This window comes from Salmo salar, chromosome ssa05 (genome assembly GCF_905237065.1).
Source record: "Salmo salar chromosome ssa05, Ssal_v3.1, whole genome shotgun sequence".
Taxonomy (NCBI): Eukaryota; Metazoa; Chordata; class Actinopteri; order Salmoniformes; family Salmonidae; genus Salmo; species Salmo salar.
In genome coordinates this window covers 87,700,346-87,723,835 of record NC_059446.1, presented here as the reverse complement: position 1 = coordinate 87,723,835, position 23,490 = coordinate 87,700,346, and the positions used below count along the sequence as shown (strand labels likewise).

The 23,490-nt window shown below is 43.6% G+C and overlaps 1 protein-coding gene across 2 annotated transcripts in view; it reads right to left on the bottom strand.

The window, feature by feature from the left end:
* LOC106573026 (ectonucleotide pyrophosphatase/phosphodiesterase family member 2) overlaps positions 1–23,490 on the bottom strand; it is a 55,954-nt gene that overhangs the window by 20,896 nt on the left and 11,568 nt on the right. Inside the window, exons 10-22 of one of the 2 annotated variants that reach the window (XM_045719306.1) lie at positions 20,192–20,257; positions 19,883–19,955; positions 17,793–17,901; positions 10,914–11,042; positions 10,123–10,154; positions 9,499–9,626; positions 5,602–5,689; positions 5,427–5,514; positions 5,097–5,266; positions 1,639–1,774; positions 1,275–1,414; positions 342–477; positions 60–137 (exon numbers count right to left, since the gene is read on the bottom strand). In XM_045719306.1, the coding sequence (XP_045575262.1) occupies positions 60–137; positions 342–477; positions 1,275–1,414; positions 1,639–1,774; positions 5,097–5,266; positions 5,427–5,514; positions 5,602–5,689; positions 9,499–9,626; positions 10,123–10,154; positions 10,914–11,042; positions 17,793–17,901; positions 19,883–19,955; positions 20,192–20,257 (1,373 nt within the window). The remainder of the gene's footprint in view (positions 1–59; positions 138–341; positions 478–1,274; positions 1,415–1,638; positions 1,775–5,096; positions 5,267–5,426; positions 5,515–5,601; positions 5,690–9,498; positions 9,627–10,122; positions 10,155–10,913; positions 11,043–17,792; positions 17,902–19,882; positions 19,956–20,191; positions 20,258–23,490) is intronic. The other variant, XM_045719308.1, reaches the window with a different exon arrangement.

The window sequence follows — 23,490 nt, the reverse complement described above, 5'->3', positions numbered from 1 at the left end:
AATGTGGCCTATGAATTACATTTGACATGCCATGTAGTTTTAGAAAATGTTTGACTTACTTTTGAATGCTGGGTACATGGGTACGGTGTTAGTGATGAGGACTGCATCAAATTTGCCGTCTTGGGTCGGAGCCAGCTCTAAAGATATAACAGAAATGGTGGAAAATCAAGGTTTTAATGTACAGTACAATTTAGATGGCCTCAAGTCTTATTACTGTGTTGTAAACTACAGTACATCAGCTGGGTGTTCCAAAGGTGGTCTTGAATGAACCAGGCGTACATCAAGCTGGTACAACCAGCCACTGGTCAACAATCTGACAGGAGAGAACATTGAGGACCTACGTGGAGGGTAGAGGAAGGCGAAGGAGATCTGTTTGTCAGCCTTGTAGTTGGAGCAGGATTGGCTGAAGGCCGGAAGGATACGGATGTCTGGTCTGACACAGTTAGTCAGATGCTCTGGTAGAGGTGTTACTTCAACCTGGAAAACACATCACAACGTTAGACCACTGTAGACTGGAGTCAACGTTAGACCACTGTAGACTGTAGTCAACGTTAGACCACTGCAGACTGGAGTCAACGTTAGACCACTGCAGACTGGAGTCAACGTTAGACCACTGCAGACTGGAGTCAACGTTAGACCACTGCAGACTGGAGTTAACGTTAGACCACTGCAGACTGGAGTCAACGTTAGACCACTGCAGACTGGAGTCAACGTTAGACCACTGTAGACTGGAGTCAACGTTAGACCACTGTAGACTGGAGTCAACGTTAGACCACTGTAGACTGGAGTCAACGTTAGACCACTGTAGACTGGAGTCAACGTTAGACCACTGTAGACTGTAGACACTGACAATACACTAGACCAGGTCTCTCCAACCCTGTTCCTGGAGAGATAACCTCCTATAGGTTTTAACTCCAACCCTATTCCTGGAGAGATAACCTCCTGTAGGTTTTAACTCCAACCCTGTTCCTGGAGAGTTAACCTCCTGTAGGTTTTAACTCCAACCCTGTTCCTGGAGAGATAACCTCCTGTAGGTTGGGTTGGAGAGCCCCGCTCTAGAGACTATAATTAGACCACTGTTCAAATTAGTAGTGAACATAAAGTACTGACGATGTATGTACCAGTCCATGGGTTTATCTTGAGAGGATTATTGAATGAGCTATTTTCCCTTGTCAAACATCAGTTATAAACTCAGTGTGTACAGTAAATAGCATATAGCTAATATCAAAATAAACCATGTATGAAACTTGTAAGCTGTGTCCTGTATGACATACCTGTTTGGAGACGGTATAGGACGTCCATAGGGGCATAGAGAGGGATTCACTGTACCCACTGATATAGTCACTGTGGTGTAGGATGCTGTATTTAGTACGGAACAGAACTGCAGGTCGACCATGAGGGAGGTTCTTGCTGTCTGGAAGAGAAGACAATAATCCTAAAAGCTGGTAACAAGACTCTGGAGAGGATATTCAACAGTAATATGACAAATAGGACATAATACAACCCTTTACTGACATGTCTATGTAATAACATGTTAATAACAACATTGTTGGTGCAGTAATTAGTGTTATTACACAGGTATCAGCATTACTACTACTGAGGCATAAGACCAACGATATGGACCAGAGAGAGACGTACCATCAACAGCTTGCATCAGTCTCTGATTAAGCTCTTCCACTTTGTTCTGTAAGAGACAGAGCCACAGTGACTCCAGGTTATAGCCTCTTACAACGGGGACTTTCAAAGCTCTCTGCCCCCTATTTTTTGAACGTAACTGCAAAAGATTGAAGGTGAAAATCTCTTGCAAAGACATGTATAATCTCTGCAGAAGCAAGATGACTTCACAGACAGAAATAAGAAGAAGAGGGAATCAAACAAACAAGCATGAGAACGTGTAGCAGCAGCTATGGATTACAGAGACAACAATCAGTGGCAGACACAGAAACCAGTTTAGACACGTAAAATACACAACATGTAGTAATGCCTAGTGCTACAGATGTCAGTCAGGTCATAGATCAAACACACACACAAAACAGATCAATATAATAACAAGTCATCTATTTCTTGAGATGCAGAAATCATTCTGATTTACTTTTTTGAAGCAAATATCAAGTTGATATAAAAACCAAAAGCTTCAATATCCATCTGTCTACGGCTGTGAAAGCCATAAAAATACAATCTCATTCTAGTTCTGTGGTGGGAGCCATAGAGATAAATACAGTTTCTACAGTATCCATCTCTAGAGTGAAACAGTATCCATCTCTACAGTTTCTACAGTATCTATCTCTATAGTAAAACAGTATCAATCTCTACAGTAATACAGTATCAATCTCTATAGTAAAACAGTATCAATCTCTACAGTAATACAGTATCAATCTCTACACTAATACAGTATCAGTCTCTACAGTAATACAGTAATACAGTATGAATCTCTACAGTAATACAGTAATACAGTATCTATCTCTACAGTTTCTACAGTATCAATCTCTACAGTATCTATCTCTACAGTTTCTACAGTATCAATCTCTACAGTTTCTACAGTCTCAATCTCTACAGTATCTACAGTATCAATCTCTACAGTATCTATCTCTACAGTTTCTATCTATATAGTGATACAGTATCTATCTCTACATTTCTACAGTATCTATCTCTACAGTATCTATCTCTACAGTTTCTACAGTATCTATCTCTACATGATGCACTATTGTAAAGTGGTTGTTCCACTGGATATCATAAGGTGAATGCACCAATTTGTAAGTCGCTCTGGATAAGAGCGTCTGCTAAATGACTTAAATGTAATGTAAATGTAATCAGTTTCTACAGTATCTATCTCTACAGTTTCTACAGTATCTATCGCTATAGTGATACAGTATCTATCTCTATAGTGATACAGTATCTGTCTCTATAGTGATACAGTATCTGTCTCTATAGTGATACAGTATCTATATCTACAGTGGGGCAAATAAGTATTTAGTCAGCCACCAATTGTGCAAGTTCTCCCACTTAAAAAGATGAGAGGCCTGTAATTTTCATCATAGGTACACTTCAACTATGACAGACAAAATGAGAAAAGAAAATCCAGAAAATCACATTGTAGGATTTTTTATGAATTTATTAGCAAATTATAGTGGAAAATAAGTATTTGGTCAATAACAAAAGTTTATCTCAATACTTTGTTATATACCCTTTGTTGGCAATGACACAGGTCAAACGTTTTCTGTAAGTCTTCACAAGGTTTTCACACACTGTTGCTGGTATTTTGGCCCATTCCTCCATGCAGATCTCCTCTAGAGCAGTGATGTTTTGTGGCTGTCGCTGGGCAACACGGACATTCAACTCCCTCCAAAGATTTTCTATGGGGTTGAGATCTGGAGACTGGCTAGGCCACTCCAGGACTTTGAAATGCTTCTTACGAAGCCACTCCTTCGTTGCCCGGGCGGTGTGTTTGGGATCATTGTCATGCTGAAAGACCCAGCCACGTTTCATCTTCAATGCCCTTGCTGATGGAAGGAGGTTTTCACTCAAAATCTCATGATACATGGCCCCATTCATTCTTTCCTTTACACGGATCAGTCGTCCTGGTCCCTTTGCAGAAAAACAGCCCCAAAGCATGATGTTTCCACCCCCATGCTTCACAGTAGGTATGGTGTTCTTTGGATGCAACTCAGCATTCTTTGTCCTCCAAACACGACGAGTTGAGTTTTTACCAAAAAGTTATATTTTGGTTTCATCTGACCATATGACATTCTCCCAATCCTCTTCTGGATCATCCAAATGCTCTCTAGCAAACTTCAGACGGGCCTGGACATGTACTGGCTTAAGCAGGGGGACACGTCTGGCACTGCAGGATTTGAGTCCCTGGCGGCGTAGTGTGTTACTGATGGTAGGCTTTGTTACTTTGGTCCCAGCTCTCTGCAGGTCATTCACTAGGTCCCCCCGTGTGCTTCTGGGATTTTTGCTCACCGTTCTTGTGATCATTTTGACCCCACGGGGTGAGATCTTGCGTGGAGCCCCAGATCGAGGGAGATTATCAGTGGTCTTGTATGTCTTCCATTTCCTAATAATTGCTCCCACAGTTGATTTCTTCAAACCAAGCTGCTTACCTATTGCAGATTCAGTCTTCCCAGCCTGGTGCAGGTCTACAATTTTGTTTCTGGTGTCCTTTGACAGCTCTTTGGTCTTGGCCATAGTGGTGTTTGGAGTGTGACTGTTTGAGGTTGTGGACAGGTGTCTTTTATACTGATAACAAGTTCAAACAGGTGCCATTAATACAGGTAACGAGTGGAGGACAGAGGAGCCTCTTAAAGAAGAAGTTACAGGTCTGTGAGAGCCAGAAATCTTGCTTGTTTGTAGGTGACCAAATACTTATTTTCCACCATAATTTGCAAATAAATTCATTAAAAATCCTACAATGTGATTTTCTGGATTTTTTTTCTCATTTTGTCTGTCATAGTTGACGTGTACCTATGATGAAAATTACAGGCCTCTCATCTTTTTAAGTGGGAGAACTTGCACAATTGGTGGCTGACTAAATACTTTTTTGCCCCACTGTATCTCTATAGTGATACAGTATCTATCTCTACTGTGATACAGTATCTGTCTCTATAGTGATACAGTATCTGTCTCTATAGTGATACAGTATCTATCTCTATAGTGATACAGTATCTGTCTCTATAGTGATACAGTATCTATCTCTATAGTGATACAGTATCTATCTCTATAGTGATACAGTATCTATCTCTATAGTGATACAGTATCTATCTCTATAGTGATACAGTATCTATCTCTATAGTGATACAGTATCTATCTCTACTGTGATACAGTATCTATCTCTATAGTGATACAGTATATCTCTATAGTGATACAGTATCTGTCTCTATAGTGATACAGTATCTATCTCTATAGTGATACAGTATCTGTCTCTATAGTGATACAGTATCTATCTCTATAGTGATACAGTATCTATCTCTATAGTGATACAGTATCTATCTCTATAGTGATACAGTATCTATCTCTATAGTGATACAGTATCTATTTCTATAGTGATACAGTATCTATCTCTATGGCTATAAGAGATGTGCTGTTCTGTAGCTGACCTTGTCATCACAGCTGCAGCCTAAGTCATCGGTCAGAGTAACGATGGGACCTGAGATGGTGGGTTTAGACACCTCCTCTGGCATGGTGGGCTTGTGGACCGGGCTTTTCAACAGGTGGTTCAGACTCCCATGAGTCCCGTTGTTAGGGGCAGGCTTCAGGCCAAGCAGATCTGTTCAATGAAGACGGACAATAAAGTATTGACTTGTTCTGATTACAGTAAGATCTCAAGTCAAAATGCAATACAACGTCACTGTCCATAACGTATGAGTATGGGCTGATGAATGCTACTGTATGCCTCCCTCAAATAAAAAATTATGAAGAAGCCTTACCACACATGACATTGTAAAGTTCAATGTTTTCAAAAACTGGCACTTTGGTCTTGAATTTAAACATAGGTCCATATCCAAAGAAAATAGTCTAAAGAACAGGAACAGGATGAGGTAATGATTAATCATTTATGGCAACAAGAACACTTAAATCAAGATGAGGATAAAACGAGCATACCTGCATGCTGTTTATCTTGTTGTCATAACCGTGATCTCCTGCAAAACCACATTTCCCAGGGTGCCTCTTTCCTCCTTCTGGAGACTTTCTGTAACAGACAGCATGAAACCAAAATTCCAACATCAGACAATTCATGGTTTTAATAATATTAACTATCTACAATTCCTCACCGGGATGACGACTATATGCAGCCTAAATAAACAGTCAAGGACATTGTGTCTGATTTTCATAACGTTTGATTTGATTCAAACCAGACCACACAGATTCAGCCCTACATACACAGTAACACACTGAAATCCTTATAGACCCAAGTATTACGGATTCTGTTTTTCCAAGGCCAACCTACACCACCACATTTCCCAGTAAAGCCATGTCATTGGAAAACAGACACTTTTTAATGAAGTTTGCATTAAACACTACAGTCAGTGGTGTCTGTGTAGGGGACAACCCACAAGCACGTAGAGCCTGAAATCACCAACGGCAGGGAAAACGGCAAACATTTCATTTCATTTGGGAATTTAATTTAAAAGACAGTTTTACTCTGCTAGCTGCAAAGCTGCAGAAGGGTAAGAATTTCTCACTCAGAAAGCATTAAGTTCACAACTCATGGTGCCAGCGATTTAAACTAGTCTATATCTTAGCAGGCAGGAGGAGAGATCTCAAAGATCTCTTTCATTGAGCTCTGTGGCCATGCCAACTCAAACAGGGTGACAACCCCATGGAGCAGGCTTATTCTGAACCAGCCCTCGCCTCTCTGTCTTTCAACCATTGATTTATTTTCAGTTGTCGTCCGCAACAGACAGACAGACATTACCTCATGTGTTTACACAGGGAGTGATAACTTTCCACTGGGTCTGACCAACACTGGGACTGATGATGACAAACATACAGAGTCTGTCCAGGTTCATGTTAACAGACACGGCCTTCTCCAGGAACAGGGTAAAATAGGACGACACCACCACCAATAGGACACCACCACCACCACCACCAATAGGACGACACCACCACCACCACCACCACCAATAGGACGACACCACCACCGCCAATAGGACACCACCACCACCACCAATAGGACACACCACCACCGCCAATAGGACACACCACCACCCCCAATAGGACACACCACCACCGCCAATAGGACGACACCACCACCACCAATAGGACACACCACCACCGCCAATAGGACGACACCACCACCACCACCACCAATAGGACACACCACCACCACCAATAGAACGACACCACCACCACCAATAGGACGACACCACCACCGCCAATAGGACACACCACCACCGCCAATAGGACACACCACCACCGCCAATAGGACACACCACCACCACCAATAGGACACACCACCACCACCAATAGGACACACCACCACCACCACCAATAGGACACACCACCACCACCAATAGGACACACCACCACCACCAATAGGACACACCACCACCACCACCAATAGGACACACCACCACCACCAATAGGACACACCACCACCACCACCAATAGGACACACCACCACCCCCAATAGGACACACCACCACCACCACCACCAATAGGACACACCACCACCACCAATAGGACACACCACCACCACCAATAGAACGACACCACCACCACCAATAGGACGACACCACCACCGCCAATAGGACACACCACCACCGCCAATAGGACACACCACCACCGCCAATAGGACACACCACCACCACCAATAGGACACACCACCACCACCAATAGGACACACCACCACCACCACCACCAATAGGACACACCACCACCACCAATAGAACGACACCACCACCACCAATAGAACGACACCACCACCAATAGAACGACACCACCACCAATAGAACGACACCACCACCACCAATAGAACGACACCACCACCAATAGAACGACACCACCACCACCAATAGGACGACACCACCACCGCCAATAGGACACCACCACCACCACCACCAATAGGACACACCACCACCAATAGGACACCACCACCACCAATAGGACACCACCACCACCACCACCACCAATAGGACGACACCACCACCAATAGGACGACACCACCACCACCAATAGGACACACCACCACCACCACCAATAGGACGACACCACCACCAATAGGACGACACCACCACCACCAATAGGACACCACCACCACCACCACCACCAATAGGACGACACCACCACCAATAGGACACACCACCACCACCAATAGGACACACCACCACCCCCAATAGGACACACCACCACCCCCAATAGGACGACACCACCACCACCAATAGGACACACCACCACCACCAATAGGACACACCACCACCCCCAATAGGACACCACCACCACCACCACCACCAATAGGACACACCACCACCACCAATAGGACACACCACCACCACCAATAGGACACACCACCACCACCAATAGGACGACACCACCACCAATAGGACGACACCACCACCACCAATAGGACACCACCACCACCACCACCACCAATAGGACACACCACCACCACCAATAGGACACACCACCACCACCAATAGGACACACCACCACCACCACCACCACCAATAGGACACACCACCACCACCACCACCACCAATAGGACACACCACCACCACCAATAGGACACACCACCACCACCAATAGGACGACACCACCACCAATAGGACGACACCACCACCACCAATAGGACACCACCACCACCACCACCACCAATAGGACACACCACCACCACCAATAGGACACACCACCACCACCAATAGGACACACCACCACCACCACCACCACCAATAGGACACACCACCACCAATAGGACACACCACCACCACCAATAGGACACACCACCACCACCAATAGGACACACCACCACCACCACCACCCCCAATAGGACACACCACCACCAATAGGACACCACCACCACCACCAATAGGACACACCACCACCAATAGGACACCACCACCACCACCACCACCAATAGGACGACACCACCACCAATAGGACGACACCACCACCACCAATAGGACACCACCACCACCACCACCACCAATAGGACACACCACCACCACCAATAGGACACACCACCACCACCAATAGGACACACCACCACCACCAATAGGACACACCACCACCACCACCACCACCAATAGGACACACCACCACCACCAATAGGACACACCACCACCACCACCACCCCCAATAGGACACACCACCACCAATAGGACACACCACCACCACCACCAATAGGACACACCACCACCACCAATAGAACGACACCACCACCAATAGGACACACCACCACCGCCAATAGGACACACCACCACCACCAATAGGACACACCACCACCACCACCACCAATAGGACACACCGTAGCAAAAAATCTGTGGTCTATTTCCGTTTCGAAATGAGAGAGAGAGAGAGAGAGAGAGAGAGAGAGAGAGAGAGAGACACACACAGAGAGAAAGAGAGACACAGAGAGACACAGAGAGAGAGAGAGAGACAGAGAGAGAGAGAGAGAGAGAGAGAGAGAGAGAGAGAGAGAGAGAGACACAGAGAGACACAGAGAGACAGAGAGAGAGAGAGAGAGAGACAGAGAGAGAGAGAGAGAGAGAGAGAGAGAGAGACAGAGAGACAGAGAGAGAGAGAGAACAGAGAGAGAGAGAGAGACACAGAGAGAGAGAGAGAGAGAGAGAGAGAGAGAGAGAGGACAGACATAGAGAGAGAGAGACAGAGAGAGAGAGACAGACATAGAGAGAGAGAGAGACAGAGAGAGAGAGAGAGAGAGAGAGAGAGACAGAGAGGGAGAGACACAGAGAGAGAGAGACAGAGAGAGAGAGAGAGAGAGAGAGACAGAGAGAGACACACAGAGAGAGAGAGAGAGAGAGAGAGAGAGAGAGGTATAACCTTGCAATATGCCACTTTCTCTCCACTAACAGATGGATGTCCTCTATTCTCCTGTTGTTGGCGTAGTGAAGGCGCTTGGGGAGATGCTGCTTCAGATAGGGCTTGAAGTGCTGGTCTGACTTTTTACACTGAGGAGGCAGAAGAACACGATTCCAGGTGCTCTGTAGTACAACTTTGTCACCACTATTTCATAAACTATAATTCTGGATTTTTCACCTTAACCTCTGACACCACAACACAGGTATGAATACTGGTCAGAACAATGACTTAGAGAAGACAATGTGTATGGAAATACAACGTGTATAGAGAAGACAATGTGGAAATACAACGTGTATAGAGAAGACAATGTGTATGGAAATACAACGTGTATAGAGAAGACAATGTATATAGAAATACAACGTGTATAGAGAAGACAATGTATATAGAAATACAACGTGTATAGAGAAGACAATGTATATAGAAATACAACGTGTATAGAGAAGACAATGTATATAGAAATACAACGTGTATAGAGAAGACAATGTATATAGAAATACAACGTGTATAGAGAAGACAATGTATATAGAAATACAACGTGTATAGAGAAGACAATGTATATAGAAATACAACGTGTATAATACTCACTGTAAGATTTGCAACAACAGATTTGGCATCGTCTGAAAAAAGACAAACAGTGTTCTAATTTTCTGTCGACTGTTAGGAAATGTGCCTCGTTCTGCCGTACTGAGGACGCAGTTCATAACTGGATCAGTAGGGACACAACAACCTAGTCTGGGGACGAGGAGGCGTGCTCTTCTGAGCAGAAACATACATGCTAAAGTGATGTTATTGTTTTGGTCTTGACTGACCTGGCCATGTGACCCAGTCAAGGATCAGGCCAGGGTCACTGAGATACAGTACTCTGTCTTCCTCTCCAGACTTTCCAGTAACTGGAGGAATTGGTCTGCCTGTCTAAACGCAGCCTATGAGGACCACAATGGGTCTGCCTGTCTAAACGCAGCCTATGAGGACCACAATGGGTCTGCCTGTCTAAACGCAGCCTATGAGGACCACAATGGGTCTGCCTGTCTAAACGCAGCCTATGAGGACCACAATGGGTCTGCCTGTCTAAACGCAGCCTATGAGGACCACAATGGGTCTGCCTGTCTAAACGCAGCCTATGAGGACCACAATGGGTCTGCCTGTCTAAACGCAGCCTATGAGGACCACAATTGGTCTGCCTGTCTAAACGAAGCCTATGAGGACCACAATGGGTCTGCCTGTCTAAACGAAGCCTATGAGGACCGCAATAGAAATAGGTCTCTGATTTTGTAGTTGGTTAATCCTCAATGATTTTATTAATGCATGGTCTTCAATTCAGTATTGTGTTTTTAAATGATCAATACACCAATCAAACAAACAAACCAAACGCTCACATTTGGGGTTGTTGGGGTACCTGGAGCGGATCCTGCCCAGGGAGCCGGGGATTAGTATGATGTCATCAACAGTGGACGGCATGTATGAGCTGAGGAACTCTGTCCTGTCACAGTGAGCCTCCTCCATACCTGAGGAACACATGTTCAGAACAGACTTTAAATCACTGCAGAATGAATATGAAGAAGGTGACTTGATTGTCCATAGTCAGAGAGAAATGGACATCGTCTAGAGCACGTGTCAAACTCATTCCATGGAGGGCCGAGTGACAGAGGGTTTTCGCTCCTGCTGTCACGTCCTGACCAATATAAGTTGTTATTTTCTATGGTAGAGTGGTCAGGGCGTGACAGGGGGTGTTTCTGTGTCTGATCTATCTTTTCTAGTTCTATGTTTAAATTCTAGTTTTCTATTTCTATGTTGGGATTGTTTGGGGTTGATCTCTAATTGTAGGCAGCTGATCCTCATTGCCTCTGATTAGAGATCATATTTAAGTAGGGGTTTTTCTCATTGTTGCTTGTGGGCTATTGTCTTTTGAGTAGTGTGTTGTCCTCTCTGCGTCACGGTTTGTTGTTTTCCTATTTTCAAGTTATTTGTGTATTGCATTCAGTTTCACTTTTAATAAATATGTGGAACTACGAAAACGCTGCATCTTGGTCCGCTCCTTATAACAGCCGTGACACCTGCCTTGTACTTGATTGATGAATTGGGGTCACTAATTAGTAAAGAACACCCCTCGCCTGGTTGTCTAGGTCTTAAATGAATGGAAAAACCTAAACCTGCAGACACTAGTCCCTCCATGGAACGAGTGACACCCCTGGTCTAGAGGTCTGCGGAGGACGGATTTATTCATCCCGCCCACATCCGCACCCGCCCACACCCGCTGGCTTTCTGTCCGACTCCCACCCACTAACGCAAGAACTGGTCCCGAACCCAACCGCAGTACTGCAATGTTATTTTAGGCGTATGTGACGACTCAGCTCACTTGCCAGCCATGGTCGCAGTAAATTGTGCGCCCTGTAGGAAATATCAAAATGCGCAAAAATAAGCTAAGAAATAGGTTAAATTACCAGAGATTCTCACACGGCCCATTATATTAGGCTATCAGTATCACTGGGCTATATCAGCCAATAGGCTAGATGTACATTGAAGAGACCTGAGTTGGAGATACTTGCCCTTTCTCTAGAGCTCCGTTTTCTGACCTCCCTTTTAGGAGTAGGAAGATTTTCAGACGGAGACTAATATGAGTGATCAATATTTATTTCTAGGCAATGTAGTACACTATAGACTAATGATATTTAGGAAGTACCTTTCCTTGGAAAAATAACTGATTCTCCCACCAGTGTGTGTATTGACTAGGTAGAGTTAGTGTGTATTGACTAGGGTTAGTGTGTATTGACTAGGTAGGGTTAGTGTGTATTGACTAGGGTTAGTGTGTATTGACTAGGTAGAGTTAGTGTGTATTGACTAGGTAGAGTTAGTGTGTATTGACTAGGGTTAGTGTGTATTGACTAGGGTCAGTGTGTATTGACTAGGTAGGGTTAGTGTGTATTGACTAGGTAGGGTTAGTATGTATTGACTAGGGTTAGTGTGTATTGACTAGGTAGGGTTAGTGTGTATTGTCTAGGTAGGGTTAGTGTGTATTGACTAGGGTTAGTGTGTATTGACTAGGGCTAGTGTGTATTGACTAGGTAGGGTTAGTGTGTATTGACTAGGGTTAGTGTGTATTGACTAGGTAGAGTTAGTGTGTATTGACTAGGGTTAGTGTGTATTGACTAGGGTTAGTGTGTATTGACTAGGTAGGGTTAGTGTGTATTGACTAGGGTTAGTGTGTATTGTCTAGGTAGGGTTAGTGTGTATTGACTAGGTAGAGTTAGTGTGTATTGACTAGGGTTAGTGTGTATTGTCTAGGTAGGGTTAGTGTGTATTGACAAGGTAGAGTTAGTGTGTATTGACCAGAGTTAGTGTGTATTGACTAGGTAGGGTTAGTGTGTATTGACTAGGGTTAGTGTGTATTGACTAGGTAGAGTTAGTGTGTATTGACTAGGTAGAGTTAGTGTGTATTGACTAGGGTTAGTGTGTATTGACTAGGGTCAGTGTGTATTGACTAGGTAGGGTTAGTGTGTATTGACTAGGTAGGGTTAGTGTGTATTGACTAGGGTCAGTGTGTATTGACTAGGGTTAGTGTGTATTGACTAGGTAGGGTTAGTGTGTATTGACTAGGTAGGGTTAGTGTGTATTGACTAGGGTTAGTGTGTATTAACTAGGTAGGGTTAGTGTGTATTGACTAGGGTTAGTGTGTATTGACTAGGTAGGGTTAATGTATATTGACTAGGTAGGGTTAGTGTGTATTGACTAGGTAGAGTTAGTGTGTATTGACCAGGGTTATTGTGTATTGACTAGGTAGGGTTAGTGTGTATTGACTAGGTAGGGTTAGTGTGTATTGACTAGGTAGGGTCAGTGTGTATTGACTAGGTAGGGTTAGTGTGTATTGACTAGGTAGGGTTAGTGTGTATTGACTAGGGTCAGTGTGTATTGACTAGTGTTAGTGTGTATTGACTAGGTAGGGTTAGTGTGTATTGACTAGGTAGGGTTAGTGTGTATTGACTAGGGATAGTGTGTATTAACTAGGTAGGGTTAGTGTGTATTGACTAGGGTTAGTGTGTATTGACTAGGTAGGGTTAGTGTATATTGACTAGGTAGGGTTAGTGTGTATTGACTAGGTAGAGTTAGTGTGTATTGACCAGGGTTATTGTGTATTGACTAGGTAGGGTTAGTGTGTATTGACTAGGGTTAGTGTGTATTGACTAGGTAGAGTTAGTGTGTATTGACTAGGGTTAGTGTGTATTGACTAGGGTTAGTGTGTATTGACTAGGGTTAGTGTGTATTGACTAGGGTTAGTGTGTATTGACTAGGTAGAGTTAGTGTGTATTGACCAGGGTTAGTGTGTATTGACTAGGTAGGGTTAGTGTGTATTGACTAGGGTTAGTGTGTATTGACTAGGTAGAGTTAGTGTGTATTGACTAGGGTTAGTGTGTATTGACTAGGGTTAGTGTGTATTGACTAGGTAGGGTTAGTGTGTATTGTCTAGGTAGGGTTAGTGTGTATTGACTAGGTAGAGTTAGTGTGTATTGACTAGGGTTAGTGTGTATTGACTAGGGTCAGTGTGTATTGACTAGGGTTAGTGTGTATTGACTAGGTAGGGTTAGTGTGTATTGACTAGGTAGGGTTAGTGTGTATTGACTAGGTAGGGTTAGTGTGTATTGTCTAGGTAGGGTTAGTGTGTATTGTCTAGGTAGGGTTAGTGTGTATTGACTAGGGTTAGTGTGTATTGACTAGGTAGGGTTAGTGTGTATTGTCTAGGTAGGGTTAGTGTGTATTGACTAGGGTTAGTGTGTATTGACTAGGGCTAGTGTGTATTGACTAGGTAGGGTTAGTGTGTATTGACTAGGGTTAGTGTGTATTGACTAGGTAGAGTTAGTGTGTATTGACTAGGGTTAGTGTGTATTGACTAGGGTTAGTGTGTATTGACTAGGTAGGGTTAGTGTGTATTGACTAGGGTTAGTGTGTATTGACTAGGGTTAGTGTGTATTGACTAGGTAGAGTTAGTGTGTATTGACTAGGGTTAGTGTGTATTGTCTAGGTAGGGTTAGTGTGTATTGACTAGGGTTAGTGTGTATTGACTAGGTAGGGTTAGTGTGTATTGTCTAGGTAGGGTTAGTGTGTATTGACTAGGTAGAGTTAGTGTGTATTGACTAGGGTTAGTGTGTATTGACTAGGGTTAGTGTGTATTGACTAGGTAGGGTTAGTGTGTATTGTCTAGGTAGGGTTAGTGTGTATTGACTAGATAGAGTTAGTGTGTATTGACTAGGGTTAGTGTGTATTGACTAGGGTCAGTGTGTATTGACTAGGGTTAGTGTGTATTGACTAGGTAGGGTTAGTGTGTATTGACTAGGTAGGGTTAGTGTGTATTGACTAGGTAGGGTTAGTGTGTATTGACTAGGTAGGGTTAGTGTGTATTGACTAGGGTTAGTGTGTATTGACTAGGGTTAGTGTGTATTGACTAGGTAGAGTTAGTGTGTATTGACTAGGGTTAGTGTGTATTGACTAGAGTCAGTGTGTATTGACTAGGGTTAGTGTGTATTGACTAGGTAGGGTTAGTGTGTATTGACTAGGTAGGGTTAGTGTGTATTGACTAGGTAGAGTTAGTGTGTATTGACTAGGTAGGGTTAGTGTGTATTGACTAGGGTTAGTGTGTATTGACTAGGGCTAGTGTGTATTGACTAGGTAGAGTTAGTTTGTATTGACTAGGTAGGGTTAGTGTGTATTGACTAGGTAGGGTTAGTGTGTATTGACTAGGGTTAGTGTGTATTGACTAGGTAGGGTTAGTGTGTATTGACTAGGGTTAGTGTGTATTGACTAGGTAGGGTTAGTGTGTATTGACTAGGGTTAGTGTGTATTGACTAGGGTTAGTGTGTATTGACTAGGGTTAGTGTGTATTGACTAGGTAGGGTTAGTGTGTATTGACTAGGGTTAGTGTGTATTGACTAGGTAGGGTTAGTGTGTATTGACTAGGGTTAGTGTGTATTGACTAGGTAGGGTTAGTGTGTATTGACTAGGGTTAGTGTGTATTGACTAGGTAGAGTTAGTGTGTATTGACTAGGGTTAGTGTGTATTGACTAGGGTTAGTGTGTATTGACTAGGTAGGGTTAGTGTGTATTGACTAGGTAGAGTTAGTGTGTATTGACTAGGTAGAGTTAGTGTGTATTGACTAGGTAGAGTTAGTGTGTATTGACTAGGTAGAGTTAGTGTGTATTGACTAGGGTTAGTGTGTATTGACTAGGGTCAGTGTGTATTGACTAGGTTGGGTTAGTGTGTATTGACTAGGTAGGGTTAGTGTGTATTGACTAGGGTTAGTGTGTATTGACTAGGTAGGGTTAGTGTGTATTGACTAGGTAGGGTTAGTGTGTATTGACTAGGTAGGGTTAGTGTGTATTGACTAGGTAGGGTTAGTGTGTATTGACTAGGTAGGGTTAGTGTGTATTGACTAGGTAGGGTTAGTGTGTATTGACTAGGTAGGGTTAGTGTGTATTGACTAGGTAGGGTTAGTGTGTATTGACTAGGTAGAGTTAGTGTGTATTGACTAGGGTTAGTGTGTATTGACTAGGGTTAGTGTGTATTGACTAGGGTTAGTGTGTATTGAATAGGGTTAGTGTGTATTGACTAGGTAGGGTTAGTGTGTATTGACTAGGGTTAGTGTGTATTGACTAGGGTTAGTGTGTATTGACTAGAGTTAGTGTGTATTGACTAGGGTCAGTGTGTATTGACTAGGTAGGGTTAGTGTGTATTGACTAGGGTCAGTGTGTATTGACTAGGTAGGGTTAGTGTGTATTGACTAGGGTTAGTGTGTATTGACTAGGGTTAGTGTGTATTGACTAGGGTTAGTGTGTATTGACTAGGGTTAGTGTGTATTGACTAGGGCTAGTGTGTATTGACTAGGTAGAGTTAGTGTGTATTGACTAGGTAGGGTTAGTGTGTATTGACCAGGGTAGGGTTAGTGTGTATTGACTAGGTAGGGTTAGTGTGTATTGACTAGGGTTAGTGTGTATTGACTAGGGTTAGTGTGTATTGACTAGGTAGGGTTAGTGTGTATTGACTAGGGTTAGTGTGTATTGACTAGGTAGAGTTAGTGTGTATTGACTAGGGTTAGTGTGTATTGACTAGGGTTAGTGTGTATTGACTAGGTAGGGTTAGTGTGTATTGACTAGGGTTAGTGTGTATTGACTAGGTAGAGTTAGTGTGTATTGACTAGGTAGAGTTAGTGTGTATTGACTAGGGTTAGTGTGTAGTGACTAGGGTCAGTGTGTATTGACTAGGTAGGGTTAGTGTGTATTGACTAGGTAGGGTTAGTGTGTATTGACTAGGGCTAGTGTGTATTGACTAGGGTTAGTGTGTATTGACTAGGGTTAGTGTGTATTGACTAGGGTTAGTGTGTATTGACCAGGGTTAGTGTGTATTGACTAGGTAGGGTTAGTGTGTATTGACTAGGTAGGGTTAGTGTGTATTGACTAGGTAGGGTTAGTGTGTATTGACTAGGGTTAGTGTGTATTGACTAGGTAGAGTTAGTGTGTATTGACTAGGTAGGGTTAGTGTGTATTGACTAGGGTTAGTGTGTATTGACTAGGTAGGGTTAGTGTGTATTGACTAGGGTTAGTGTGTATTGACTAGGGTTAGTGTGTATTGACTAGGGTTAGTGTGTATTGACTAGGTAGGGTTAGTGTGTATTGACTAGGGTTAGTGTGTATTGACTAGGTAGGGTTAGTGTGTATTGACTAGGTAGAGTTAGTGTGTATTGACTAGGGTTAGTGTGTATTGACTAGGGTTAGTGTGTATTGACTAGGGTTAGTGTGTATTGACTAGGGTTAGTGTGTATTGACTAGGTAGGGTTAGTGTGTATTGACTAGGGTTAGTGTGTATTGACTAGGGTTAGTGTGTATTGACTAGGGTCAGTGTGTATTGACTAGGTAGGGTTAGTGTGTATTGACTAGGGTTAGTGTGTATTGACTAGGGTTAGTGTGTATCGACTAGGTAGGGTTAGTGTGTATTGACTAGGGTTAGTGTATATTGACTAGGGTTAGTGTGTATTGACTAGGGTTAGTGTGTATTGACTAGGGTTAGTGTGTATTGACTAGGGTTAGTGTGTATTGACTAGGGTTAGTGTGTATTGACTAGAGTTAGTGTGTATTGACTAGGGTTAGTGTGTATTGACTAGGGTCAGTGTGTATTGACTAGGGTTAGTGTGTATTGACTAGGGTTAGTGTGTATTGACTAGGGTTAGTGTGTATTGACTAGGGTCAGGGTTCAAGGTGGTTGTGCAGCAGTACCGTGATCTCCCACCATGATGATGTTGACACATCGGTGGAGTTTCATCTGTTTCAGGCCGTCCATCAGCTGACCAATGATCTTATCAATGTCTTTCAGAGGGTTGTTCAGCTGCAGCACAGAACACACTGATCAATATTCACACAGCAATCACAACCATCAGGGGATATCATAGAACTATTGATCCCTATACAGATCATCAAAATACCTAATCATTATTAGACATTGAACATAACACAATCAGCAGCAGTAAAATGACAATGTGGAGGCTATATACAGGGTGTTACGGTACAGAGTCAATGTGGAGGCTATATACAGGGTGTTACGGTTCAGAGTCAATGTGGAGGCTATATATAGGGTGTTACGGTACAGAGTCAATGTGGAGGCTATATACAGGGGGTACCGGTACAGAGTCAATGTGGAGGCTATATACAGGGTGTTACGGTACAGAGTCAATGTGGAGGCTATATACAGGGGGGCAATGGTACAGAGTCAATGTGGAGGCTATATACAGGGGGTACCGGTACAGAGTCAATGTGGAGGCTATATACAGGGGGTATTGGTACAGAGTCAATGTGGAGGCTATATACAGGGTGTTACGGTACAGAGTCAATGTGGAGGCTATATACAGGGGGTATTGTTACAGAGTCAATGTGGAGGCTATATTCAGGGTGTTACGGTACAGAGTCAATGTGGTGGCTATATACAGGGGGTATTGGTACAGAGTCAATGTGGAGGCTATATACAGGGTGTTACGGTACAGAGTCAATGTGGAGGCTATATACAGGGGGTACCGTGCACAGAGTCAATGTGGAGGCTATATACAGGGGGTACCAGTACAGAGTCAATGTGGAGGCTATATACAGGGTGTTACGGTACAGAGTCAATGTGGAGGCTATATACAGGGGGTACCAGTACAGAGTCAATGTGGAGGCTATATACAGGGGGTACCGGTACAGAGTCAATGTGGAGTCTATATACAGGATGGCAATGGTACAGAGTCAATGTGGAGGCTATATACAGGTGGTACCGGTACAGAGTCAATGTGGAGGCTATATACAGGGTGTTACGGTACAGAGTCAATGTGGAGGCTATATACAGGGGGTATTGGTACAGAGTCAATGTGGAGGCTATATACAGGGTGTTACGGTACAGAGTCAATGTGGAGGCTGTATACAGGGGGTATTGGTACAGAGTCAATGTGGAGGCTATATACAGGGGGTATTGGTGCAGAGCCAATGTGGAGGCTATATACAGGGGGTATTGGTACAGAGCCAATGTGGAGGCTATATACAGGGTGTTATGGTACAGAGTCAATGTGGAGGCTATATACAGGGGGTATTGGTACAGAGACAATGTGGAGGCTATATACAGGGTGTTATGGTACAGAGACAATGTGGAGGCTATATACAGGGTGTTACGGTACAGAGACAATGTGGAGGCTATATACAGGGTGTTACGGTACAGAGTCAATGTGCTGTGCCCACTGCTGCTGTTTAATTATTTGTTACTTTTATTTCTCTATTTTTTACTTATTAACACTTATTTTTCTTAAAACTTCTTAATAAAGCATTGTTGGTTAAGGCCTTGTAAGTAAGCATTTCACTGTAAGGTATGTTGTATTCGGCGCATGTGACAAATACAATTTGATTTGAAATACAAAATCTCTAGAAAATGGTTCATCAATTCCACACTGTACAGGTCATGCATGTACATGTCTGGGTTTGTTTGGGGCCTTGCTATGGCTGGACAGTGTTTATGCTACAGTGTTGTAGATTGTTCTGTATGTAACTAGCTACATCTGGCATGAGTGCTGCTGTAGTGACTGCTGCTTAACACATACTCAGGTCCCGGTAGTCTGAACCACAACCGTCTCTCCCCCAGACCCAACCCAAGCCCTAGGCCCAGCACCTAGACCCAGCACCTAGACCCAGCACCTAGGCCCAGCCCCCAGCCTCCAGCCCCCAGCCTCCAGCCCCCAGCCCCCAGCCTCCAGCCCCCAGCCTCCAGCCCCCAGCCCCCAGCCTCCAGCCCCCAGCCCCCAGCCCCCAGCCTCCAGCCCCCAGCCCTCAGCCCCCAGCCCCCAGCTCACCTCAGTGCTCATGGGCCCCAGCTTGTGGCCAAACGTATCCGGCTGCTCGGAGTGCATGGCGTAAACATACGGCCTGAAACAACAGAGGTAGAAGGGAATCTTAGATTAGCCATGTGTATTCTACACCACCTCCAGGTCTCAAATACAGGGCTAGGATATGGGAGCAAAGTTACTTACTCAAAGTCAGATGGAGATTGCTGCTAAGCATAGAGCGGCCATCTTGGATGCATGTAGAGGATGGGGTTCACTGTTGGTATATCATTGCAGATAGTAACAGCCTAAAGAAGAGGATAAAAGAAGCTGACTTACCTCTCTCCGTCTGGCAGGTGAAGCCACTGTAGCATGGTCAGGACTCTCCTCTCCAACGGGATGGAACTGGAAAGACACATCAGCTGAGTTCATTATATGGAGGACAACATGTAGATCACTAAACAAAATTCTGGGGTGCTGTGTATCAATGTTTTACTGTGTCTGGGACGCTGTGTATCAATGTTTTACTGTGTCTGGGATGCTGTGTATCAATGTTTTACTGTGTCTGGGACGCTGTGTATCAATGTTTTACTGTGTCTGGGATGCTGTGTATCAATGTTTTACTGTGTCTGGGATGCTGTGTATCAATGCTTTACTGTGTCTGGGACGCTGTGTATCAATGCTTTACTGTGTCTGGGATGCTGTGTATCAATGTTTTACTGTGTCTGGGACGCTGTGTATCAATGCTTTACTGTGTCTGGGACACTGTGTATCAATGCTTTACTGTGTCTGGGATGCTGTGTATCAATGTTTTACTGTGTCTGGGACGCTGTGTATCAATGCTTTACTGTGTCTGGGACGCTGTGTATCAATGCTTTACTGTGTCTGGGATGCTGTGTATCAATGTTTTACTGTGTCTGGGATGCTGTGTATCAATGTTTTACTGTGTCTGGGATGCTGTGTATCAATGTTTTACTGTGTCTGGGATGCTGTGTATCAATGTTTTACTGTGTCTGGGATGCTGTGTATCAATGCTTTACTGTGTCTGGGATGCTGTGTATCAATGCTTTACTGTGTCTGGGATGCTGTGTATCAATGTTTTACTGTGTCTGGGATGCTGTGTATCAATGCTTTACTGTGTCTGAGGTGCTGTGTATCAATGCTTTACTGTGTCTGGGATGCTGTGTATCAATGTTTTACTGTGTCTGAGGTGCTGTGTATGTATCAATGTTTTACTGTGTCTGGGATGCTGTGTATCAATGCTTTACTGTGTCTGAGGTGCTGTGTATGCATCAATGTTTTACTGTGTCTGGGATGCTGTGTATCAATGCTTTACTGTGTCTGGGATGCTGTGTATCAATGTTTTACTGTGTCTGGGATGCTGTGTATCAATGCTTTACTGTGTCTGGGATGCTGTGTATCAATGTTTTACTGTGTCTGGGATGCTGTGTATCAATGCTTTACTGTGTCTGGGATGCTGTGTATCAATGCTTTACTGTGTCTGGGATGCTGTGTATCAATGTTTTACTGTGTATTACAACACCACATTTGATCCTTTCTGTTTGCATCCAGGAAAGCTGCCAGATTAGAACAATTAAAGACATTATAACAGGCCTATACAGTCCTGGGATACACCAGATTAGAACCACTAAAGACATTATAACAGGCCTATATAGTCCTGGGATACACCAGATTAGAACCACTACAGACATTATAACAGACCTATATAGTCCTGGGATACACCAGATTAGAACCACTACAGACATTATAACAGGCCTATATAGTCCTGGGATACACCAGATTAGAACCACTACAGACATTATAACAGGCCTATATAGTCCTGGGGTACATCACTCTCCTCCCCCCCTGGAAGCCTTTGAACCTCAAAGCCTCCCCTCCTGTTCCTGTCTTGTAGAGCGAAGGGCCACCAGCAGACCTCCATCCTCCAGCCCACTTGGCACAGCTGCCAACCATCAACCCCAGGGTTTACCTCTCTAACTGGGGCTTGACATGTGGGGAGCTGGGGGGTATGGAAGGGGGTAGACCTTATCCCACTAAATCACTACAGGGGGGCTTCTCTTCTTCTCGACCCCTCTGGTGTTGGTTAAGACCTCCCTGGAGTTGGTCTTAACAGAGACCTCCACAAAGCTACAACCATAACTCCCCGGCATCTCCAGACCTCATTGGTTAAAAAATACAGTCTTATACTGTACTGTAAAGTTAACCCCCCTCCTCCTCCTCCTCCGTGCCCTGGGCCTACCTCAGGAAGTGCACCTTGAAATGCACTTTGTCACTGCTTTTGAAGGAGTCCCCCAGCTGGCCAAGTTCACATGCAGGCATCCCGCTTTATGTTAATAGGCCGATTTGAGTCAAATTGCTCTCAAAACAGTTAGGGCTGTACGCCTCCGAACTGAAGCCTGCCTGAAAGGCCTCTGTGTCTTATGAATGTGTGAGGCATTGTGTTTTTTTAGCAGCCTGCATGCGTTAGGTTAGCCAGAGTACAACTAAACAAGAACACATCCATATAGTTTCCAGACATCTCCAACTGAAATCCACAACGGTGTTATGACAATATAACAGCAACACTTTGTTGTGTTTTGTCTTTGAGAGTAGTGCTGAGCCACTAGTGCTTTTCTAGGTCCATTTCCCTTCTATCATTTAAAAAAATATCACGGTTTTTCGATTTCAGTTTCGATATTATTTTTTTTTTACATTAAATGCATTATGAAATAATGACATTACAAAAAAATGTTTTTAATGGAAATTCCAAAGCCAAAAATAGCAAACATTACATTTCCAAAACATTGAAATATTCCATCGTCTCTATCAGGTCCACATAGGGTAGACATCAATTTAAAAAAAATGAAATTACTATGAAATAAAACAATATTTGTATATTACTTAGTATTTTTCATTCCTTAAAGTCATCATCTCATCTCTGCTAAGGCAGTAGCAACCAAACAGACAGACCACCTAATGTTATCTCTATCTCTCTCGCTCTCGGTGTGTTGTGTACATTCATCTCTCATGCGGTCTGTGTGTATCTAACCTAATGTAGCAGGCATAAAAGAGTATCCATCTCTGCCTGACCCAGAAAAAACAGGTGCAATGGATTATGGTCAATATAGTTAATTACCATGTTTCTGCACTTAACTAGGTTGAATATTTGCTTAATGAAAACTACAACTCCCTTCAACTCAGTGTCCCACATAGTTCTTGACTTGATTTCTCTCGTGAATGATTTTGATTTCTCTCTAGAGAAACAGCGCGTTGGGCTCACAAAACAAATTTACTAAACTGAATTCAAGTAATTGAATCGACGTTGATCAAATTTGTTGTTTAATAACCGAAAAAATTCACGAAATGTCAGTTAATCGCTAAGCACTAGAGAATTCTGAGGAGAATATTGACAGGTGATAAAGTGTGTGGGCACTAGCCCACCCCCTTGTGGCCCCCCTAAATGTGGAGTATGAAAGAATTTTTACATAACTACTTTTTTCTATCGTTCTTTTTTACATCCGTTATTAGACAGTGGCAACGATGATGATTATGAACATGGTCTTTTGCCTGTTAATGCCTACAATGCAGTGAAGAAAACAATATGACAACAATAACGTCTAATGTAACTGGCCCCTCTA